Source organism: Malus sylvestris, chromosome 8 (assembly GCF_916048215.2).
Source record: "Malus sylvestris chromosome 8, drMalSylv7.2, whole genome shotgun sequence".
NCBI lineage: Eukaryota > Viridiplantae > Streptophyta > Magnoliopsida > Rosales > Rosaceae > Malus > Malus sylvestris.
In genome coordinates, this window is record NC_062267.1 from 22,947,871 (window position 1) to 22,972,521 (window position 24,651).

At 38.5% G+C, this 24,651-nt stretch overlaps 2 protein-coding genes across 2 annotated transcripts; one reads left to right on the forward strand and one right to left on the reverse strand.

Moving 5' to 3' along the window:
* The first annotated feature begins 573 nt into the window (after nt 1-573).
* Nucleotides 574-1,912, forward strand: LOC126633223 (uncharacterized). Its single transcript, XM_050303796.1, has one exon. It carries the CDS (start codon nt 621-623, stop codon nt 1,038-1,040), a length of 420 nt encoding a protein of 139 aa, XP_050159753.1. The 5' UTR covers nt 574-620; the 3' UTR covers nt 1,041-1,912.
* Nucleotides 1,913-14,313: 12,401 nt separating this feature from the next.
* LOC126631447 (uncharacterized) lies at nt 14,314-14,778 on the reverse strand. The gene has a single exon (XM_050301573.1). It carries the CDS (start codon nt 14,776-14,778, stop codon nt 14,314-14,316), a length of 465 nt encoding a protein of 154 aa, XP_050157530.1.
* Nucleotides 14,779-24,651: the final 9,873 nt, after the last annotated feature.

A 24,651-nucleotide genomic window follows, 5' to 3' on the forward strand; every position in this document is an offset into this window, starting at 1 on the left:
TATATATATATAATAAAAAAAAATTTAAAATATATATATATATATAAACAGCCTCCAAATCCAAGGAATCCAGGCCCAAGCCCAGCAAGTTTCTCCATCTCGTCCCAACCAAGCTGCCATGTCCTCCGGCCCTTCTTTCTCTCTTCGGAGGGCCGAAAATTATATACCCTACAAATAAGCCCATATATAGATGGCCTTATAGTATGTCGGCAAGCCCAAATCTCTCATGTTGGGCTGAAATGGTGAAGAGGAAGCACAAAATGAATACGCACTTAGAAGCCGTCCACTCCCCTTGGGCTTGCTATGCCATCCGTCATCCGCAACGTCCTCATTTGCCACCTAGCCCTCCACCTCATCCACTTGTTCTTAACCCTCTCTCATTCTTCTCAGCACACTCGACCGACGGCAAGGACGAGGATCCCAGCTTCCTCGAAAAGCCCACAACATCAAAACATCTGGGGCCGCTCTGAGAGAGAGAGAGATGGCGAGGAAGCCGACATCTTTAACCTGAAGAATTTGCTAGAATCCTTCAGCTTTCTTTCGTCAAAACATTTCCGACTATAAAAATTAAAACCCAAATACGAAATCGGCATGCAATTTGGAGATTAGAGAATGCCAACATGAACCATACGAATATGGAAATGATGGAGGTGGAGACGACGGCGACTGGGCGGCCGGAGCTGCCGTCCCGCACCGGCCAAGGTGACGTCGCCAGGGACTTGCTCACATTGTCTCGCCAGCTCCTCAATCAAGGCAAGCCTTCCCAGTCCCTCCAAGCGGTTGTTATGGCAATGAGAACAAGAGGTGGGGACGAGGCTGTATTTCAGTCCTTGTATCGTGCTCGTGAGCTGTACAGAAGTAGATTGCAAGAAAGCTCTGCTGCTGATCAACTAGCTTCTTTGTTTGCCGAGTGTGCAATTGTCGAAGCTCATCCTTGGAAGACTGAACAAGAAGCAGCATGTAACGTGGGTGGTCCATCGGTTGGTCTTGGACCTGATGGTCAAGGAAGTTCCATTCTAGCAGAAACTGGCAGGATGTAAATTGTTTTGGATGCATTTTCAGATGGGAGTAGCTCCATTTGTTTACACTGCGGAGGTCTTGTTAGCAATCATCGCAATAAACGCAGCACTCAAACTGAAACGACAAGCAGCGACGGCGACGGCAAAAGTCTTCGACATCAAGGTTCTCAGCCTTCACGTCCTCATCAGCATCGACGAAGCTCACTGCCTATAACTCCAGTTCCGTCCCTTGCAGCAGACGCTCCCTCAGCAGCACCAGCAGCTGCCTCACTCCTCCAAACCCCATTTGCTGCACATGGTGCGCACACTCGGAGCAAGGTGGCCTCCACCACCAGTCCACCTCCGCCATTCTCGCCAGCAACGTCGTTTCCTAGCAGTTCAACGCCCTCTTCCGTGCTCTCCTCTTTCCTCGCTCGAGCTTCCCAACTCCTAAATCAACTTGTGGCAGTGCGAAAACCCTCATGCAACAGCATGCAGTGGCTTCCATAGCAGCAACGAAGCAGCAAAGACATCACGTGCAGTCCAGCATCCCTTGCATCGATGAAGCTCAACCCATTTGCAGCAGCTTTCGTGCAGTGAGCGTAGCAAACAGCAAAGGCAGTGCAACGAGTGTGCAGTGGCTGTACTCGGTGGCGGTGCTCGGTGGCAGTGCAACGGATGCGCAGTGGCTGTGCTCGGTGGCGGTGCAACGAGTGTGCAGTGGTTGTGCTCTGTGGTTGGGCTCAATAGGCTGTGCTCTGGGTTCTAGCTGGATCCGACATCAAGGTCACCTCCACGCCAGCCCGTATCCGTCCACTCCTCCAACCGCGCCAGCAACGTCGTTCCCAATAGTCCAGTGCCTTCCTCCATGCTATCCCTCATCCATATATATATATATATATATATATATATATGCCAGAAGAATAAAGAAGGAATGGTGGTATGCCAGAAGAATAAAGAAGGAATGGTGGAGTCTTGGGTGCTCTGGCACCATGAAAAAAAATGGAATGTTGATTCATCATGGCACCATGTGTAAGTACCACCGAAGGCAAAGAAAAAAAAAGTACAATAATAATGTAAAAATGGATGGTGCTTCAGGCACCATGTGCAAAGAAAATAAAAAATAAAAAAAAATTAAAAAAAAAATAAATAAATAAAAAAAAATAAATAAAAAAAAAAATATATATATATATAAATGGATGGTGCATCGCACCATGTGCCAGCAAAAAGAAAAAAAAAGAAAAAAAATTGAGTGATAGTGGTAGTGCCAGCAAAAAGAAGAAAAAATAATAATAATAAAATTAAAAAAAAAAAAAAAAAAACAGAAGGGAGTGGTAGTGGTAGTGCCAGTAAAAAAAAAAGTATATATATAATAAATAAAAAAGAGGAGAATGGAATGGTGGTGTCGGCATGGGCATCATGTGAATATATATATATATATATATATATATATATAGTGGATTGTGGGTCTTCACCATTGAAAATATATATATATATATATATATATATATATATATATATATATATATCTTTATGCTTTTGGCACTAAATATATATACACACACACACACACACACACACACAAAGAATGAAATAAGGCTAATTTATTGATTTCTCTAAAAAAAATTTACATAAATTCGCATTCCACATGCCATAAAAAAAAAAGAAAAAAAAAGAAAAAGACAAATCAAATTTACAGGAGGGGATCTTCAAGGTTGATCAGATGGCGCCTCAGTACTCGGCGGAGCCCCAGATCGAAGAGGCACCAGAGGGTGATTATTCAGAGCCTCAGTACTAGGCAGAACCCAGGAGGAGGAGGCACCGAAGGTTGATCATTTGAGGCTTCATTACGCGGTACAGCCCTAGAAGACGAAGGCAAATGCTGCTGGAACAAACCCACAAACCTCTGATGATCAAGTAAAATCTGACCATCAGATTCCTGCATCTGGTCAATCTTCCTCTTCATGTTTGTCGCATAGCTATGTGCGAGCTTATGCAACTGTTTATTCTCTTGCTTGAGCCCTATAATCTCCTGTTTGAGACTCATCATTTCAGCCGCCAATGATTCAACTTGACGGGTTCGAGCAAATAGGCGTTGGGCCATATTAGACACAGAAGCTGCACACTGCACACTGAGAGCCAGAGAATCCTTAACAGCCAACTCATCAGACCATTTGGAAAGTAGTCTGTTATCTTTGGGAGTGACAAGGTTCCGGGCCACCACCGCAGCGGTTATATCATTCTTCATCACTGAATCCCCAACAGTAAGAGGACCAGTAGGGGATATGAAGGATGAGCGCCATATGTTGTCTGGAGAAGGCTGGACTGCCTCTTCACCAAGGTTCAAGTTAAAACGACGGTCAGAGGGTCCAGACATTTTCAATGGTGTTAAAGAAAGAAGAGGTCGGACAAATCAAGATCTTAGAAATGCAAGAAGGGAGTTTCTACAAGCGAAAATTCAAGTGTGCTTTGAAACGAACTGCGTGCCTTTATAAAAATCAGCACTCGACGGGATTTCAGAGATCGAAGAGGCGAGCTCAGAATTCGAAGAGGCCAATTCAAAAATCGAAGAGGTGCTAGCTTTCTCAAAAGCTGGGCTTGCTCAGAAACCACGGGCGATCTTCCTTTCCAGACTTGTCCGCACTTGTCACATGCAACCTCTACATTCGACGAAGCTAAAAAATCGGAGAGGCATCTTGCTTTTCCAGACGCATCAGCACCCATCACACGCAAACTCAGCTTTGCGGAAATCATGGGTAATTTGTCGAAGCGCCGATCCCAGTTATCGAAGAGGCGCCAGTCTTTTTCAGCCGTGTCAACACCTGTCATATGCACACTCAGCTTGGCGGAAATTACGGACAATTTGTCGAAGATTTCTGATGAAGAAGAAAGCGCGTGAAGCCATACTGATCAATCACTCAATAGTTGTCGACACGAGTGAAAGAATAGTACCTCTACAGGTATTGAAGAACTTCCTATAACTGTCCACCTTCACCTTCTATAGCAAGGCATACATACAGAGCCTTTCTTCATCTCCATAAATGTTTTCCCAACGAAGCCTCGCGAGTCATTCAGTGTTCCTTATTCCTTGGGGTACCTCAGCAAACAAATGACACCAAAGAAAAAGTATCTCATATCACCAGGGTAGAAAGCAAGAGTATCTCATATCATGCGTTCTCCCTATCCTTTCCTTTGTCCTTGTTCTTACCTGCAAAGACAAGGATAAAGAAAGCAATATGCCGGAACCTCCACTCAAACTCGGGTAAGGAACCGACTGCTTGGAACCCTTCCCTGATTGCCTACTTAGCACTGCTCTCGAGTACTCGTTTCCCACTGCTGCTGTACTTCCAAAGAAGCTGCCACATCTGCCTGAAGAACAGATAAGGCAAGTGAAAATAATACCTTGCAGCATGTGGAGACAACGTGCAAAAGAAACAAGCAGAGAAGAATGCAGCCTGCACAGTCAACTCAGCAGAAGGAGTCTGAGATGAGGAACTCGAGAAGATGCCACATCTGCCTGGAGGACAAAGCAGAGAAGAATGCAGTCTGCACAATCAACTCAGCAGAAGGAGTCTGAGATGAGGAACTCGAGAAAATGCCACATCTGCCTGAGGAACAGATAAAGGAAATGAAAATGATACCTTGAAGCATGTGGAGACAAGTGCAACAAAGCACGTGCTGATTCATCCGCTGCTTCTTCAAAATCAAAAGTATCTCATATCATCAGGGTTGCAATCACTTTGGACGGTGAATTCGTTTTGACCCTCAAATTCTTGGGTCTGCTTACTAGGCGTTGTGGGCTGCACGTGCCGATTTACCACCCTTGAATCAAATCCTTAAAAATCAAGTCACCAACTGGAAGAAGAGCCCATCAATCTTGAAGATCATACCATTGACCAAACTGCTCAGGTGTGAATTAGAAGGATTGAACAAAGCAACAAGTCATCACCTTCACCTCGTACCTGCTTACCATATGTTCGAGTCAACCTTCAAGAATCAAGCCTCAACGGCCCCTGAAGAAGCTTCCAGCCAAATTCAAGATCAAGCCTTGACGGCCCTTGAGGAAATCAAAAGTCCGATTCAAGATCAAGTGTCTACCACTCTTGAATCAAAACCTAGTTCAAGAATAAGCTGTGGAAAATAAAAAATTGGAGGAATCCAGAAAATCCTCCAACCCAATTCAAGATCAAAGCTGTGGAAAGTCAACAAAGCGTAAAAAAACAAATACGTGCCGATTCATCCACTACCAAAGCCAAAGATCATCTACCACATGAAGCTCCTTGGGGTCCAATTTCAACCTTCAAGATCAAGTCTCGACGGCCCTTGAAGAAATTTCAAACAAAAGTTCAAGAACAAGCCTCAAACGGCCCTTGAAGAAATCTCAAACAAAGTCCAAGAACAAGCCTCAACGGCCCTTGAAGAAATCTCCAGCCCAATTCAAGATCAAGCCTCGATGGCCCTTGGATCGACATCTACAATAAGGGACTTCAAAACAAATCTCCTACACGTGATAAGCACATGTATACGACGCGCCTTGAAGTGGGGGCATTTGTAGACATCGAAATTTCGGTAAATAAATGTTGACCGATAAATCAAAGTTTCAACGCTCATGTATTACATAAATTTTACACGTAGCGTATGTCTAAACAAAAAATCGAAATAAGTTGGAAAAGTCATCAAACAGGACACATGTCAACACCTGGCAGAAACGACTTATTTCATCTGGAATATTATATTTAAAATTAGGCCTTGGAAAATTCTATAAATAGAAGCCAATTTCATTCATTTTGGAGGAACCAAAATCATTAGGCAAAATTCTTGAAGCTCTGAAACTCCGAAGCTCTCAAGCATCCAGGTTCCCGAAGAATCAAGAAAGCTCTCTTCGTTCTTCGTTCTTCGTTCATCGTTCTTCCAAGATCAAGCCCCAACGGCCCTTTGGATCAACAATCATCCACCAATTCAAGATCAAGCCCCGACGGCCCTTGAAGAAAGTGGTCTTCATTCTTCGTTCATCATTCTTCCAAGATCAAGCCCCAACGGCCTTTTGGATCAACAATCATCCACCAATTCAAGATCAAGCCCCGACGGCCCTTGAAGAAAGTGTTCTTCGTTCCTCGTTCATCGTTTTTCCAAGATCAAGCCCCGACGGCCCTTGGATCAACCTTCCACCAATTCAAGATCAAGCCCCGACGGCCCTTGAAGAAAGCACCATCGTTCATCATCCGTTCATCTTAAGATCAAGCCCCAACGGCCCTTTGGATCAACAACGTCGACAAATCCACACATCCAACCGTTCTTCAAGATCAAGCCCAAAAGCCCTTGAAGATCCGTTCATCACTGTTCTTCAAGATCAAGCCCAAAAGCCTTTGAAGATCCGTTCATCACCGTTATTCAAGATCAAGCCTCAACGGCCCTTGAAGAAACACTCATCCTCAAGATCAAGCCCCAACGGCTTCTTGAATATCTGCTCAAATCCACTTTCAAAGATCAAGCCCACGACCCTTAAAGAACGTTCATCCAAGATCAAGTCTCGATGGCCCTTGGATCAATCACACATCCACAAATCAACACCTTACGGAGATCGAATCAGAGGATCAAATTTGAGAGAGATTGTAACCCAAAATCATCAAATACAAATATTATTTTGTGCACGTTGTTCTTGTCGCTTTCGTTTCAGGAAATTTTCGTGTTCACAAATTTGGCACGCCTAGTGGGACAATCTCTACCTCTCATCTCTTTCTCCGTTCAAGAAATCCAAACACGCTTCAAAGTCAATGGCATCAAGCAAGGGACAAGCCGTTCTCGCAACCACTGAGGGAAGGATCCTAAGCACTTCTGCCGCAAATAGACAATCCATTGGCGCCACAACCGCTCATCAACATGCCATTTCAAAGTTGGTGCCGCTAAAAGAGCAAGGGGAGCATCAAAGGTGCAGGTCTGTCATCAACCTAACCTCGCTGGGGGCATCAAAGCATGTCGTTGAGGCACCTCAGATGACATCCCAAAGCGGCCAACGAGGTCTTTCATCAACACCCTGGATGCCTGAAGAGTCACGCATAATGGTTGCACAAGTCATGACCATCGGCGTTACCTCCATTGAAGAACATCTAGCTCAAATGAATGAAGCGATCGCAAGGCTAACACGGATTGTTGAAGAAAAAGACTTGCGAATCGCTGCACTCGTCAGCCGACTGGAGCAACAAGTGAATGAGGTAAGTGTTATTTCTGAACTTCAAAATTAAATGGCTAATTTTACTACTCTTCTTTCACAGGTGGTTGAAGGACCAAAGGTACAAAGTGTAGCTGCTTGTGGCGTGTTCTCAATGCAAGGACATCTCAAGGATAAGTGCCATCAATTGATCGAGAATGGAGGGTGGGAATCTGCCAATGCCGTGGGCTTTGGGAGCCAACACTAACCAAGCAGTGATCTTTTTCTAATACATACAATCCGGGGTGGAGAGATCAACCAAATTTCAAGTGAAGAGAACCACAACAAACTGCCCAACAAGGAGGATTTTGGCCACAACCTCCTGGGATGTATCAAAGGCCATACGCACTCACTCAAGTCCAACCACAATCTGCCCAAACCAATTCAGGTACATCCATGGATAATGATCAAATTGTTCAATTACTAACTTCTTTGGTGCAGGGGCGGCAAAATCAAAACAAAACAATGCGCAATCAAGCTAAGGAGGTGGATGAGTTGAAGAAACAAATGGGCCAAATGGCGGAGTTCATGGGGTAATGTAAAGAGCAAGGCAAACTGCCTAGCACAACCGTTGTGAATCCAGGGCGAGGATTTGAATCTACCAAGGTCATTACGTTGAGAAGTGGAAAAGAAGTTGGAACGAACCCCCAACCATCAAAATATGCCCAAACGGAGGATGAGAAGTTGCAGTTTGAAGAGGAAAACCATGACAAGGCCACGTCAAGGAATGCACAACCCTTGCCGTAGCCTCCTACACTTCCTAATCCATCCAATCTGTCCACCATAGGTAAGCAAGGTCCAAATTTGACTCATTTTAACCCTATTCCACTCAATGCACCTTTCCCTCGCAAATTTATGCAAGCCAAGAACGAAGAGGATGAAAAAGACATTCTGGAGACATTTAGGAAGGTGCACGTTAATATCTCACTTCTTGATGCTATAAAGCAAATCCCAAAGTATGCTAAGTTTTTGAATAAACTTTGTACAACAAGGAAACGGATTCGGGAGAAAGAGGTGGTACATGTAAGTGAGAATGTCTCTGCAATGTTGAAAAGAAAGCTACCACCTAAATGCAAAGATCTAGGTACTTTTACTATCCCTTGCATAATTGGTAATACAAGGTTTGAACATGCCATGCTAGATTTAGGTGTTTCCATTAATGTCATGCCATATTCTGTTTATACATCTATGAATTTAGGAGAGCTTAAAAATGATGGTGTTATTATTCAATTAGCCAATCGATCTAGTGCCTACCCGAAATGAGTGTTGGAAGATGTTCAGGTGCAGGTAGACCACTTGATTTTTCCTGCAAATTTCTATGTGCTTGACATGGAGGATTTAGCCCACTCTCCACCATCGTCAATCTTACTTGGACGACCTTTCATGAAAACAGCTCAAACCAAGATTGATGTGGCCAAGGGAGCATTAACAATGACGTTTGGTAGCGATATGATTAACTTTAAAATTCCTGAAGCTCTTGAGAATTCTAATGATGTTCGTTCTTGTTTTGCCATTGATGTAATTAAAGATGTAAGGTAGGAAAATTCAGCACCAATTAGGAAGGATGAATTTCGAACCACTAAAGACGAGGGAATTTGAGTGGAGCACAAAGAACATGCCACTAACCTCAAAATGGTGCTCTTGGCCAGATTGTGCATTTTGAGGTTAGTGGCGTGTTCTTTGCGCTCCACTCCAATTCCCTCGTCTTTGGTGGTTCGAAATTCATCATTCATAATTGGTAATGAATTTTCCTACCCTACATCTTTAATTACATCAATGGCAAAACAAGAACAAACATCATTAGAATTCTCAAGAGCTTCAGGAATTTTAAAGTTAATTATATCGCCACCAAACGCCATTGTTAATGCTCCCTTAGCCATATCAATCTTGGTTTGAGCAGTTTTCATGAAAGGTCGTCCAAGTAAGATTGACGATGGTGGAGAGTGGGCTGAATCCTCCATGTCAAGAACATAGAAATCTGCGGGAAAAATCAAGTGGTCTACCTGTACCAAAACATCTTCCAACACTCTTTTCGGGTAGGCACTAGATCGATTGGCTAATTGAATAATAACACCATCATTTTTAAGCTCTCCTAAATTCATAGATGCATAAACAGAATATGGCATGACATTAATGGAAGCACCTAAATCTAGCATGACATGTTCAAACCTTGTATTACCAATTACACAAGGGATAGTAAAAGTACCTGGATCTTTGCATTTAGGTGGTAGCTTTCTTTTCAACATTGCAGAGACATTCTCACTTACATGTTCCACCTCTTTCTCCTGAATCCGTTTCCTTGTTCTACAAAGCTTCTTAAAAAACTTGGCATACTTCATGATTTGCTTTATAGCATCAAGGAGCGGGATATTGACGTGCACCTTCCTAAACGTCTCCAGAATGTCTTTTTCATCCTCTTCGTTCTTGGCTTGCATAAATCTGCGAGGGAAATGTGCATTGGGTGGAATAGGGTTAGAATGAGTCAAATTTGGACCTTTCTTACCTGTGGTGGACAGATTGGATGGATTAGGAAGTGTAGGAGGCTACAGCAAGGGTTGTGCATTCCTTGTCGTGGTGTGGTCATGGTTTTCCTCTTCGAACTGCAACTTCTCGTCCTCCGTTTGGGCAGATTTTGATGGTTGGGGGTCCGTTTCAACTTCTTTTCCATTTCTCAACGTAATGACCTTGGTAGATTCAAATCCTCGCCCTGGATTCACAACGGTTGTGCTAGGCAGTTTGCCTTGCTCTTTGCATTACCCCGTGAACTCCGCCATTTGGCCCATTTGTTTCTTCAACTCATCCACCTCCTTAGCTTGATTGAGCATTGTTTTGTTTTGATTTTGCTGCCCCTGCACCAAAGAAGTTAGTAATTGAACAATTTGATCATTATCCATGGATGTACCTGAATTGGTTTGGGCAGATTGTGGTTGGACTTGAGTGAGTGCGTATAGCCTTTGATACATCCCAATGGGTTGTGGTCGAAATCCTCCTTGTTGGGCAGTTTGTTATGGTTTTCTCCACTTGAAATTTGGATGATCTTTCCATCTTGGATTGTATGTATTAGAGAAAATATGACTCATTGGTTGGTGTTGGCTCCCAAAGCCCACGGCATTGGTAGATTCCCACACTCCATTCTCGTTCAATTGAGGGCACTTATCCGTGAGATGTCCTTGCATTGAGCACACGCCACAAGCAGCTACACTTTGTACCTTTGGTCCTTCAACCACCTGTGAAAGAAGAGTAGTAAGATTAGCCAATTGATTTTGAAGTTCAGAAATAGCACTTACCTCATTCACTTGTTGTCGTGGGGTGTCTCTTTGCCCAACAACTTCATATTGTTATGCATTCAACGCTCGGTTTGCAATTAAGATCTTGGCAGCCACCGGTGTTTTATCTTCCAAAGCACCACCCGCTGAGGCATCTAACATTTGTCTTTCAATTAGGAGAAGTCCCTCGTAAAAGTATTGAAGTAAAAGCTCCTCCTTCATTTGATGTTGAGGGCAAGATGCAACTAGACCTTTAAAACGCTTATAATACATCGGGGAAGATTCGCCTTGGCTTTGTTGAATGCCATTGATTCTTTTCCTTAAAAGAATGACTCTCGAGGTTGGGAAAAACTTTTCTAAGAATGCTTGTTTCATGCTTTCCCAAGAGGTGACAGTTCTGGGTGCCAATTCGTATAACCAATTTTTAGCCTTATCCATAAGAGAGAATGAAAAGGCCTTCATCTTCAGAATGCTCCCATCGACATTGATAGGTGTCATACTCGAGCACACCACTTCAAACTCCTTCAATTGCTTGTTTGGATCTTCCATGGACAACCCATGGTATTTAGGGATATAGTGCAGCAAGCTTGACTTCAACTCGAACTCATCGGTCTTTCCTTAGGTAACCACGGGGTATTGAATGCAAAGTGGCACGGTATTGTCCAACCCCGAGGCTGAGAGTTCTTTGATTGTACGATTGTCTGCTGCCATGACTTGTTGTTCTTCTTCTTTTTCAAATTCAGAACTTAAACTAGGTGGGTTAAATTCTAATTGCTTCTTCTTCCTTCTCAAAGTTCTTTCAAAATCGTCGTCGAACTCCAAGATGTTTTCACTAATAGGTTGATAGCTACGAATCATAAACTAGTACCTGAAACGAAGAAACAAACACAATCAGCAACTAGATATAGGGCACAGCAAGAACACACAAACACACGGACACAAAATAAAACACAAAGACACAAAATTAAACTAGGGATTAGCAAGTTTGCTAATCCCCGGCAACGGAGCCAAAATTTGATGCGAAAATTAACTTAACACACAAATTAAACCCTCTCTGTTGACAATTGTAGTATGGATAAATAGGGATCGTTCTGGACTGGAGATTATAAGGGATTGCTAATCTATTCTAAACTGACTTAAAAACACAAAAATAAACTTAAAAACACTTAACAAGACTCACAAGACTCAAAACAAACTTAAAATACTCAAAACAACTTAAAACAACCAAATAGACTTAAACTAGACACTAGGAAGTGATTTGGACGAAAATTGATTTTAACTTGACTCCAAACACTTAAAAACACAAACTAAGACAGATTCTAACTAATTTGAACTCTAAAGTAAAGGGGATTGGGTTTTGGACGAATTTTAAGTAAAAATAAGTAACTAAAACTTAAAACAGATTTTGGACGAATTTTAAGAAATAAGATGGTTGATGCATTAGCTAGAGGTCCATTCTTCACACATGACACACTTGTACATGAATCGATTTCCTATTGCTTTTCAATAAATTATGAAGCTCAACACCCCAGATTAACCGTGATGCACTAATTAACCCTCAGATTTTCTTTTACTCATTGAATTGGATGAATGCATGCGACAACCCAAATCATTCTCCAAAGGTCCCCTACATGAATGCATAATAGAGATACAATAAGAGATCACTACGTTCCGTGAAAATCATAAGTGTTGACGAGACATTTGTAACTATGAATGCATGATACGTTTGGCAAGAATTCAATTAACGCGATTGTGACTAGCAACCTTCACTACTCATGAATATAAATTTATAACGATTAGGTGAAACTCATTTATATTCTAGCATCAAATTCATGCATGAAAACTAAGTATGCATCCTTAATCAACATACAAGAATCAGTTTTGAAGAAAACAGTTAATTGAATTGCATTCACAACTTATCACATCATAATTGGAAGAAATCAATTCATATTGCAAATATGATCATGGTTTCAAATTTCCCCTAGCTAAGAGGGGTTTAGCTCCTCATATTCACAAAACAAAGATACATAAATTTAGACATTGAAAACAAAGATTGAAAACACCTAAGAATGATCCAGCAATCCAAACTTGAATAGCAAGCACTCCAAGGGTCCTCCTTCTTCTCTTTGTTGCGGCACAAGGTATGGGTGAATGTTTGAGTGGTGTTTTGTATGGGAGAATGGCTGAAAGTATGTATGGTAGTGAGTGGATGAATGATGGCTGCGGCAAAGGATGGTTTAATGTGTTTTTGATTGTGTGAATGGTGGATGGTATGATGAATAATTGATTACTTTTCCTAATGAAATGCACGGCTATTTATAGGGAGATGATGGATTAGGTGAGTTAGGTGAGTGCACATTCCATTCAATTTAGGTAGGTTAGGTGAGTGCACCAACAACTCAAATTCTGGTAGGTTAAATTAGTCAACAACTCAAATTTTGGTAGGTTAAATGAGTGCACCAATCATTCTGGCAACTTGCACTCCAAATTTGTAGCATGTTTCTAGCCTCATTTAAGCACCAAAAATGTCCATCCAACTTGCTCCCCATGCATGTACGCCAATTCAATCCAAAACTGCACCAAAATGCTATTTCTTGCCACTTTAGCCCTTTAAACCTACAAACACACGAAAATGGCTTGAAATACTAAATTAACTAAGAAATAACAACATAAATGCACAAGAATAAGCTAACTAAGTCGCATAAATATGCTCCTATCACAATCCACTCGACAAACCATGCAACTTCTCCAGTATATGCTTCTGGGTATCATTGGAGGTAATGTATAGATACTCCACATTTTTTGCACTTTTCATTTCAATGTGGTATCCATTTAAACGTATGTTTTTGAAACTCAACAAGTTTCGAGTAGATCGAGTAGCGTACAACGTATTTTGTATGGACAATATAGTTCCATTTGGTAACATAATCTGGGCTTTCCCTGAGCCTTCAATTACATTTGATTTGCCTGATATTGTTGTTACCCTTATTCTTGTAAGCATCAAGCTTAAGAAATACTTTTGATCACGAAGTATTGTATGCGTAGTTGCACAGTCTGCAAGAAAAATGTCTCCGCCATTTCTCATGTTTTGAGAATGACCATAGTTTTTATCCATGCTTTATGAGTAAGGAAATCAGAGTTAAAAGCAAGTTATAACAAGAAATTTACATGCCACTTTTATTGAATCTGAAATGCTAGTTTTACACTACAAGTTCAGCATAATAAAAGTATATCAAACATAAACGATTCAGTCGGACCAGTATACTTCATTCCCCATTTCCATAATGAAGTTTGAAACATCTAGGTGAGTTGTGTTCAACTGTCCTGATAAGTCACACACTTGATTAGGTATATCCATTGGTTTAGCCTGGTCGAGAAAATTAGTCTCGGCACCCTTCTCTTTGAGTGAGGCTTGATACAGATCCACTAGATGTTTTGGGGTACGACAAGTACGCGCCCAATGCCCATTGCCACCACACCTATGGCAGGCTCCTTCAGAGTTCCTGGGAGTATTGTTCATGTGAGCTTTGCCTTTGTGGCGATTCACATTTTTAAAGCTCGGGCCTGAATTATGCCTTGGAACCTGGTTGTGAAACTGACCACCATGATTCTTGCCTTTCCTATTCCATCGACCTCGCTTGTGGCCACGTCCTCATTTATGATTATCACCACTAGAGGATGTGGCGTTCACTTCGAGGGAAGCAACATTCACTTCTGGGAATGGTGCAGATCCAGTAGGGCGGGAATGATGATTTTTCATCAGGAGCTCATTGTTCTGTTCAGTTACCAGAAGCACAGATATCAGTTGGTTGTATTTAGTGAAGCCTCGTGCTCTATACTGCTACTGTAGGAGCACGTTAAAGGCATAAAATGTGCTGAAAGTCTTTTCCAGCAAATTTTCCTCAGTAATAGTATCCCCACAGAGCTTCAGCTGAGAGGTAATTCTGAACAACGCATAATTGTACTCTGCCACTGACTTGAAATCCTGGATCCTTAGGTGAGTCCATTTATAGTGAGCTCTTGGAAAAATCACCATTGTCTGGTGGTTGTATCTGCTTCTCAATGCATTCCAAAGAGTTAACGAATATTCAACCGTTAAGTACTCGCTTTTTAATGCCTCATTAAGATGGCGACGAATAAAAATCATAGCCTTCGCCCGCTCTTGAGAGGATGAGCTGCTCTCTTCCCTAATGGTATCTCCAAGATTCCCTGTTTCCAGATGAATCTTGGTATCCAGTACCCATGTAAGGTAATTATTCCCGGTAATGTCCAGGGCAACATAATTAAGCTTCGCCAAGTTCGCCATTTTCTTTTCTAAAAGAAAATGAGATGTGTAAGAACTTGCAATAATATGTATTCTTGGAGGAATATAGTGTTAGAACTTTTGATTTTTACAAATTTTTCATTTTGATCTTCATGCCAAAATGATAAGCACTCGAAACTTCTAGCTCGAGATTTTCAGGGTGAATGAGAAGGGCGATTGTACCGCACCATTCTCATTAAAATAATGTAACATAGAATGAGCGATTATTCCGCACCACTCAAGTAGCAGGAAAATTTAAATAAGCATAGCAGTGTGGGCGATTATACCGCACCACCTAAAATTGTAATGAAATTCAACTGCATGCAAATTAAATATGCAGGGTAGGGAAATCGATTGTACCGCTCCACCTAAAATTTGCAGTAAAATTAAATCCGTAGTCCAAGATAGGCCATGATACTGCACAATCTTGGATCGCAGTAAGATTAAATTTGCAGTTCAAGATGGGCGATTGTACCGTACCGTCTTGGATTGCAGTAAAATCAGCATAAATAAATACTGGGTTAGTAATCAATATCTATACCAAACAAGAAATCAAAGATGTATGTAACCGTTAGGTTGAGAACTAAAAGCAGGCATGGAGCAAACAGTTCTTCGTGAGGGTATATCGCGCAATTGAGGCAGAAGAAGAAGATGAACAGTAAAAATCTTAGAGGAAACATTTTTTCTTTCGTTCGGTGAAGAGAAATGATTTTCATTCGGCGAAGAGAAATAAGGAATAGTTATATTTAGATACTCGTGCTGATAACGTGTTATAAATATGTAGAAGTTAGAGGGCTAACCTTTTTAGTGAATGTAGCGAACCAGGTGTAAAATGTCACACTAAAACTATAGCACAAGAGGATAACAAATAAAGGACGGAGGAATAGATGATGTTATTGATCTTTCTTTCTTTCCTTCTGTATGTCTCTCTATATCTTTTAACCATAGTCGGAGCGCTGTATTTATAGAGCGGCTCCATACAAACAAGTTCATACAATTTGAAAAATGACATCCTTCATTTCCAAAATCTATTCTAATTTTCATGGGCATTGAACACTTTACCAAATACACTATGGGCATTCATTACCCATCAGTATTTTCAACAAACGAAACGTTATATAACAATATACGCGTATCACATCAGTCTTTTTATGTCAAACAATAACTCCAAGAGCAGGTGGGTTCCGTTTCTCACCACAATTAGGGTTGACCATTTGGCAAGAAACAGTGAAACACTTGTCCACAAGAAAGGACACATGGGCACATGCACTTGCAACTTGGCAACAACAATTTTTAGCATGAATGGACAATGGGGTCCGAGATCGAAGACCATTCTGATTGTGAGATTGATTTTGATTTGTGAGATGTGAAGGCTTCTCAACAAGTTTCAAAGACGATACGGATTATGGACCGACAATCTAGGCATTGATTATTATTATTATTATTTTAGCAAATGATATCATTTATCGAAAAGAGTGGAGGAGTGGGTCAAGTCTCAGAAATAGATTAGCAATAATGTGATTCAAATAATCAAATCTAAGACCTACTATTAGACCGTAGTACTAAGTAACAGTAATGTTCGCCTCCATATTTCTTTATTTAAGTTTTAGTTTAACCGTCAAGTGATGGTAATGTTCGCCGCCATATTTATAACCATTGTATGAGTTTAAATTTCGAAATATATGTAATGGGTGGACATAAATCTCAAAATTTAAATTTATCTAATAATAATAAGTAGAGTAATGACTATTATAACCACTCGAGAGTGATGAACAAAAATACACCCTTATAAACACAATTAACCTGGCTTGTTCTATCTAAAGAATACTTATTTCACAAAAAAATATAGAATCTAAAGTATAGTTTATTAACATTGGCATGATATCATATTTTTTTAGTTCTTAGTGTAAAGTATTAAAATAGGCTTTACTAGGATATCTGAGCATTTTCGCATGAAAAACTAGACGACAAAATTATTCACTTGTATAATTTGTTACTTACACCGACACGTTTCGATCCATGACTTGTATTACTTAGTTGGCAAAATTGTAGTATACTCCAAGTGTGTGATTTTTTTAGGTAGATATGTTCGCAATTGCCACTTAGACTTTTTATTTTGATAATGTACTACCTAAACTTCGTGTGCAAATCTATCACCTAGCTCAATTACCATTCATATTGTCGTTAAATTAAGTCATGTGCCAAGAACATCAACTAATATGAGAACAATTTAGTAAATTTGATCTATATTGATTAGAAGAAAAGTAAAGTATAAAACTTACTGAATTCAAGAACAAATTAAGAAACTAAATCCCCACACCAACTCCCCAACTCCCAGAGTCTCCCTCCACAATTCGTTCACCACCATGGAATTACCCATGGACGGAGCCAATGAAGGCTTACTGGGGGCAGATGCCCACTCAAGTAATTCGTTTGTTTAGTTGTAGACTACAATTATATAATATACACGGGTTATCTTTGAAGAAAATATATGTATTTAATATCCAACATACATTCATTCTACTTATACTCTATATCAAATATTATATGAGCAATAGTGCTCTTGTTTTGTCATTCAAACTGAAAAAACTCTCTCCCATCTATCTTGTACTTATATTTTTCTCATCACTTTGTAATTTTCCACTACTATATTGAAATTTTTGTAACATTGGAATTGTGATACATTATCATTTGAAACCATCTTTAATATCATATTGCGTATAACCATATTAAAATAAGGTTTTCTTAGTTGTTTTCGATTACCCCCATTAAAAGAAATTTCTAGCTTCATCCCTGGAATTACCTATGGGGGATCAAAATTGAAAGTTGAAAGGAGAGTGCTAGCAACATTTAGACTAACCTTTGCATTTAGATCTTTCACTCCTTCAAAGACACGTGTCATTTTTCACAAATATAACAATACCCAACCTTACCTGCCCCTCCCAACCCCAGTCCTCTCTCTCACCAAAATAATGGCAGCTACAGGCAAGTGTCTTTTGAAGGAATAAAAAGATCCACATAAATGTTAGTGCAAATGTTGCTAACACTTCATGTTTAAATCATTGTAGATTTTTTATTAGTTTTTGGATTTTCTAATACAAGGATAATTTTATAGCAAATTTTTGTAGTTTGGGTCCCCAAAGAAAATTGTAGGTTGCTCCTAAAATTATTTAACAAAAAATTGGATGGAGGTTGTAGATTTGCATCAAATGTGAGATTTGGGTGGTAATTGCATACACACCTATTAGTTTATGTGGTATTTGTACAAAATCTCATTTTTTTAATCATAAGTCATTCACATAATTAATTAAAATACAATTACATCTGTATATTTATGTGCTATATATTCGCACTGATAGTAAAGATTTTATTAGTTTTCTAGCACCACATTTTCCAACAAGTTTTACAACACTTGCGTAACTAGCATTGGTACTTACAGGATTTCAATATTTATAATGATTTAAGAGTTAATATTACCATATATGAAGATGACTTTAGCGGTAATTTAATCAGGCCGCTAACGAGCAAAAAAAGACCTCTTACAGATAAGCTAAGCGCCTTTATAACATAATAAAATGCGTTATAATCAAGTTTCTTGTTTATTGCTTTAGAAAGATTACAGGTAAATCTTAGCTCATTCCTTCAATTAACTCCATCCTATCTAGTAAATTCCACTAACAAACAAATCAACAAGAATTGGAAGTATTATGTATTATATTATATTATTGGAAGTTTTAACGAAAATTCCAAGTTATTGTTTACTTTAACGAAAAATCATTTTTTTACACTAAAAAGTCAAACATAGTACTATTCACTTTACCCTTTATTTTATCTTTATCATTAAAACTCAAAATTTTCAGACAATTTTCATTAATTTTCCTTATATTATTAGTGTCGGGAATCACGTAATGCTCACAAAAAGTTTGGGGTGATCAATTCAGTGCACATAATTGAGTTTTGAATTGATAGATATGGACTGATGAAAAGAAAAGAAAAGAAATTGATAGATTTGAATTAAAATTGAATTATGAGTTCGTGGTACACAGATTTGAGACCCTATTGACATATGGAATTATATTACTTTCAATCCGTGACTAATATGATTACAAATCGACAAATTGGTCTAACAAAACAACAACGTTATTATTCTTTCAAGTATGAAATAACAAGCTTTTTATTTTTTTATTTATTTTTTGTTTTGTTTTTAACAAACGATATTATTTACATTAAGTGGACGAGAGAATTGACTAAACCTCATAATGAGCAAGCAATAATATGATTCCAATTTGCTTTTGGAGAGAATCTAACCTAAAACCTCTCATTTACAAATGAAGATAAATACCACTAGATCGTAATATTAAATGACATGAATCATCTCTAGCCCCAAATGTATGAAACTTTGTTGCCAAACTTAATAGATTTACCAACAAAAAGGAAAATGATGAGAGGAAGTTGCATGTCACAATCTGATCGAAATTGCCATATAACGAAGGTGACACAACACCTAAGAGTGGACTCAGCATTTAAAGTAAAATATTGTTGTATAAAAAGATTTGAACGATGTACATTCGAATAGGGCTTTCGACTAGTCATATCGATCATTATTAAGGGTTGTGCTAAAAGATAGTTCACTATCCTCCCTTTGACAATTATTGATTCATTAATCCAACTAACAATTTGAAAAGGACTCTTGCTCCCACACTAAGGGCTGGTTTGATATTGCTGTGCTTTGAAAAAAAACTGCTGTGAGAATAAGCGGCTGTGATGTGAGAATAAGCGGCTGTGAAATAAATCAGCAGAGTGTTTGGTAAACTTTTTTGTAAAAGTGCTTTTGGGAAAAAAAGCAGTCTAATAGTGGGTCTTTTCATTAAAGGAGCAATGTAGCTCTGTGTGCTTTGAAAAAAAACCAGTTTTCCAAAGCTGCAAATAGCAGCTTTGGCTTTTTCCTTTGATTTCAGCTTATTCTCACAGCAGCTTCCAAAATAAGCCATTTTTTTTCAGTTTACCAAACACCTAAAATCCTCACAGCTTTTTTTTCATGGGTGCTTTTTTTTTAATCACCTTACTCCCAAACCACCCCTAAGTTTAGTTTTAGACCATTGAATTCTCATTCCCTTAATCCACAATTTATAAATGTTTTTAATTTATAAAATTTGTGGAGGTCAAGTGCCTCTCCAAGCAGCATATCCAGGTGCTTGAACGGAAACACACTTTGTTTTAAGTAAAAATTTCAACGTGCTTATATCGGAAACCTTTTTGGCAAAAAATATATTAGAGAGAAATATTTATCGGTACATGCACACATAACATTTTTTTGTTTTTAGTAGGTGTTTTGAATATATATATATGCATGTAGAAAGAGAGCTCTGGAGTATATGATATTTTCTGCTTTTTAGCCGTTATATTTTGTTTTTTGCATTTTTAATTAAAAATCTAAAGATTCAAAATGTTCGGAATCTGGAACTCCATAAAAATTCTATTTTAAATGAGACAACTTTTGAAGAGCTCATAAGTTCAACACACATACCACTAAGCACCCGTTATATTACTGAATAGATGAAGAGAAACAAAAAGGGTTTCAAGTGCCACATGGAAGAAGTTTATAGTGCGTGGAGCTTATTAAGTTAGGGCGGTGCTATCGGCATATATATACAGAGAGCTTAAGGGGAGGAGGGATCCCTATTTTTTGAAAAAAATGGGGATTAGGTATGGGGCCCACTTTATATCTAATTTCAACGATCCGAACCGTCTATTTTGTTAGTCTCGATTCATAGATCATCCTTACAAAATATTAGCTAAATTGGAAATGTTTAAGACATCTAATTGGGTTCAAGGAAATGAACAAATACTTTGTTATATAAGAAAATATGAAATATGATATTGATAATTAAATAGGCAAATGATTTCGGATTGAATTGAATTTTTGCAAGGATGATCTATGAATCGAGACTAACAAAATAGACGGTTCGGATCGTTGAAATTTGATGTGAAGTGGGCCCCACACCTAATCCCCATTTTTTTCCCTCCCCTTAAGCTCTTTGTATATATATATTTTACATATTTTGTTAATTTTTATCATTTTGATTTTTTTCAATTCATTTCAATTTGACAGTCAAAAATTAAAAAATGTGCGTAAAAAAGTAAAAAATAGTGTATGGATAGCAGTATAACACCACTTAAGTTATTATTTGGCATGGGAAGTGAGGGTGGGACATCTTCCTTTTCCATGAAAGCTCGGCATCCACTTATCCATGGAATCGTCTGTTTCTTGTTGATTCAATTGAACGATCAACAGACACACTGAATTGAAATAAGTTTGTGGTACTACTCCACTTCTTAACTACAATTTTAAATGATATGGGGTAAAGTCACATCGTTACTTATTACATTAGTCGTACTTAGGATATTTCAATTGTAAATTACTACGAAATTAGATAAAATAATATATAAATGACGTACTTATAGACATAATCACAAAAATAACATTAAAATATCAGCATTTCCTAATCTCTGTAACCTATTGAAAACAGTTCACTTGACTCAGTTGATCTATCAATATTCTCAAAATATTTAAGACTTTACCTCAAAAACTTTGTAGAAACTAGAGAGAGCTGGAATGTCGTGTGTATTGCCTTAAGAAAAAACAATGTGAGGGAGGCCATGATCATGTTGTCCTTCAGGCAGTTTTTCTTTTACAATAAAAGCGAATTTTGGGTCGTTATTTGGCTTACGAATGCATGATAGCAATTTTAATTTTTACAATAGTCATATTAAATAATTGTTTTTCCCAATCCTCTCCTTTTTGTTGGTTGTCATTGGTAATTTCCAAAGACAAGTAAGGGAAATTTATAAGGCTATATTTGGATGACGAGTTTTCAAATTCCAAGTGATGGTACTAGGTTAGTAAGAGACGAATTACAAAATGTTAGATCGGTGAAATTAAAAACGCACACAAAAGCATGTAAGAGAGAAATGTAAATAACTCATTTCAAGTAGGGGTTTACAAAAATACCTTTCCATCCCTTTGTAATACTCATAATTTTGTGATGCACTTTTTTACTAAATTGGCATCATTCCCGTTAGATTTAGAAATCCCTCGACCAAACAAAGCTAAAGGTTTTTCGAGAGGAATTATTTGGGTTCCTGCTGGGTATTGATCAAATTGTTAAGTGGAGCTGGAAATCCATTTAACTCTTTGGACATCAAAAAGATGATAACAGCCCACAGATGATGGACCTAATCACCTTTTAAATTGTTGGAGAATTCAAATGACTCTCACATACCCAATGGGCCTTCAGCCTTACGGGTTCCAGCTCAAGCAGCAACTTTGTTCTATCACTTTCCGCTTTTAAATTAGAATTTATCTTAATACATCCCACGTATTTTCTAAGACTACCTTCGCATCTCACATTCTCTCCACCTATAAACAAATAAAAAGAAAACAACTCGTGTAATCATATTCTCTATTCAATTTTAGGGTTTCCTCCTTCTCAATTGAATTAAGAATTTTAGGGTTTCCTCATATTATCTATTCAATTTTCTGCAAATCTAACTTTCTGTCGTTCGAAAGTTTTGTAATTCATCAATTTCAAGATTTCTATCAATTTAGGACCACCCAATGGCGTAGGCCCAAGGAGAGACCAAGGAGCCCAAGGCCCAAAGGTTTCAAAGAGAGCCTCCTGGGCACCCGAGCCGATCGAGACGAAAAAAAGGGTTGCCCGACCGCATCGAGCACGGGGGCAAACTGAAAAGTACTTGGCGAGACGGGGCAGAGTAACCAAGAGTAACCAATGTCCGAGTGGGACGCTCGGCTTGCCTTAGTTTAAAAAGGTGTGTCACCCAGGCTGCAGAAACGTCACCTCACTGACGAGAGCTTGGGCGAATAGGTAGAGTGATGTCAGTGAGCTAGTGCAAGTTGTTGACAGAATAAATACCAATTTGAGAGGCCCCAAGAGGGGGAGGCATATATAAAAGGGTAGAGACCTCCAAGGGGTTGTGACGAATCGGAGAGAAGAGAGTGAATGTATAAAAAAACTCATCTTCTATATTTATATTATTTTTTAATATGTGAGGTGTTAATAAAAAAACTCATCTTCTATATTTAGATTATTTTCCAAAGTCACATATTTAGAATGAACAAACATTTTTGTTTTCTTTCATCAACTAAAAGTAAAAGAAACAATATAACAATTTATCAGACTACAATAACGAATTAGAATTAAGATAGGTCTAGAGTTCGTTCAAATTAAATGTAAGATATATCAATCACCCCACTAGAAGTTACGTTAAATAATTGAATGTATATGTACATACTATAGGCTAAGCTATGTGCTAGAACCAAATCATTGATTCATCATCCTAAACAATATTAATGTTTTGATTGTATACGGGTATATATAGTCATCCAACATGATGCTTGATAGATATATTGATAAAAAAAACAGCAGACAAAAATCTATCGTTGATGCACTTCCAAACCATATGCTACACCTACACAGACGTTAACCATAAGCAACATGCCGCACTCTCATTTATTATTATTATTTGTTTACATGCATGCATATTTATACATTACTATTTGGATTTATGAACAAAAGAAAACCATTTTCTTGTTCAAAGGGCTATCAGAGCAGGTTCATCCACCTTTCCATTCTTCCGTTTTTAATTAAAATTTGATCAGATGTGTAAATATGAAAACATGAACGGCTTTATTCGATTTTTTCTCAATTTAATTAAACGTTTCCCATTGTTTGATCCAAATGCCATTTTTAGAGGTGTTTCCATATCACACAGAGATCTACCCCATAACATAAAATGTGCAGTGTGAAATATAATTGTGTTTTTTAAGAGCATCTCAAACAAACTATCTTCAAAGTTATTTTTCAACTAAAAATGTAGAGTCACGTCAGGGAAACAAGCTCCAATAGCCTCTTCAAAGTTCAAATACAAATACCAAACTTGGGACCTTACAATTCATGGTTGCGCGGTTGAGTTTTGGGGGAGGGGTTATTGTAATGTCGATAGTCCCCCAACCAAAGAAAGAAGTGGTCAATCAATTACAGTTTTTTTTATTTGAAAATATTTTATTTAATGAATGAGAAACTTAAGAAAAATTAAAAATGTGTAAAGGCTATTTTAGATAAAATGGTGGGTGGGAAAATAATGTTTTTATATTTTTTTAGTTTTGGTGGCAAGTGAGAATATAAGGTGCGTAAAGAAATAGCATTGGTGGTGGATCTAACATCAATCTTAAAATAATATTTGTGTATCCCACATGGAAGGTAACGGAAATCAAACTTTACCACGTAACGTATATCTCCTTTTTAATTATATGCAAAGTAATGGTACTGCAAGTACTTTGAAAGTTAAAACCATGGGAGTGGCAAGTTGGTAGATTATCAATCTTATTAAATACATTTTGTTAATCTGCATCCTCACGTTGCTTGCCAGAGACTTAACAAATTTAAACTTTCCAACCGATTTGTGGAATTTGGAAATTGCCCCGAATTTGACCCGATGACCATGTTTTACTAGCTGTCACACAAGCTTTTCCATATGGATCAAATTAATCAAAACCCTAATAAAGTGTAAAGACCGTGGGCAGTCGCATGCAGCTGACCATTGGAATTTGAATTTATATGCTTCAAGAAATTTCGTGGATGGAGCTTAATTAGGGTTACTTAGCAAATAATGCGATTCTTTGAACTAGCAACCAAGTCGTGCCAGTTAGTTTCTTTGTTGTTACATAAGAAAATTTTGTTTTATCACGTTGTATGCAGACACAAAGTTCACCAACTTCGGTTGAACATCATAACAACAAAATATTACAGAGAATCAAATCTAAAATGATCCCTTTTCTGATTCCTAAAATTATTG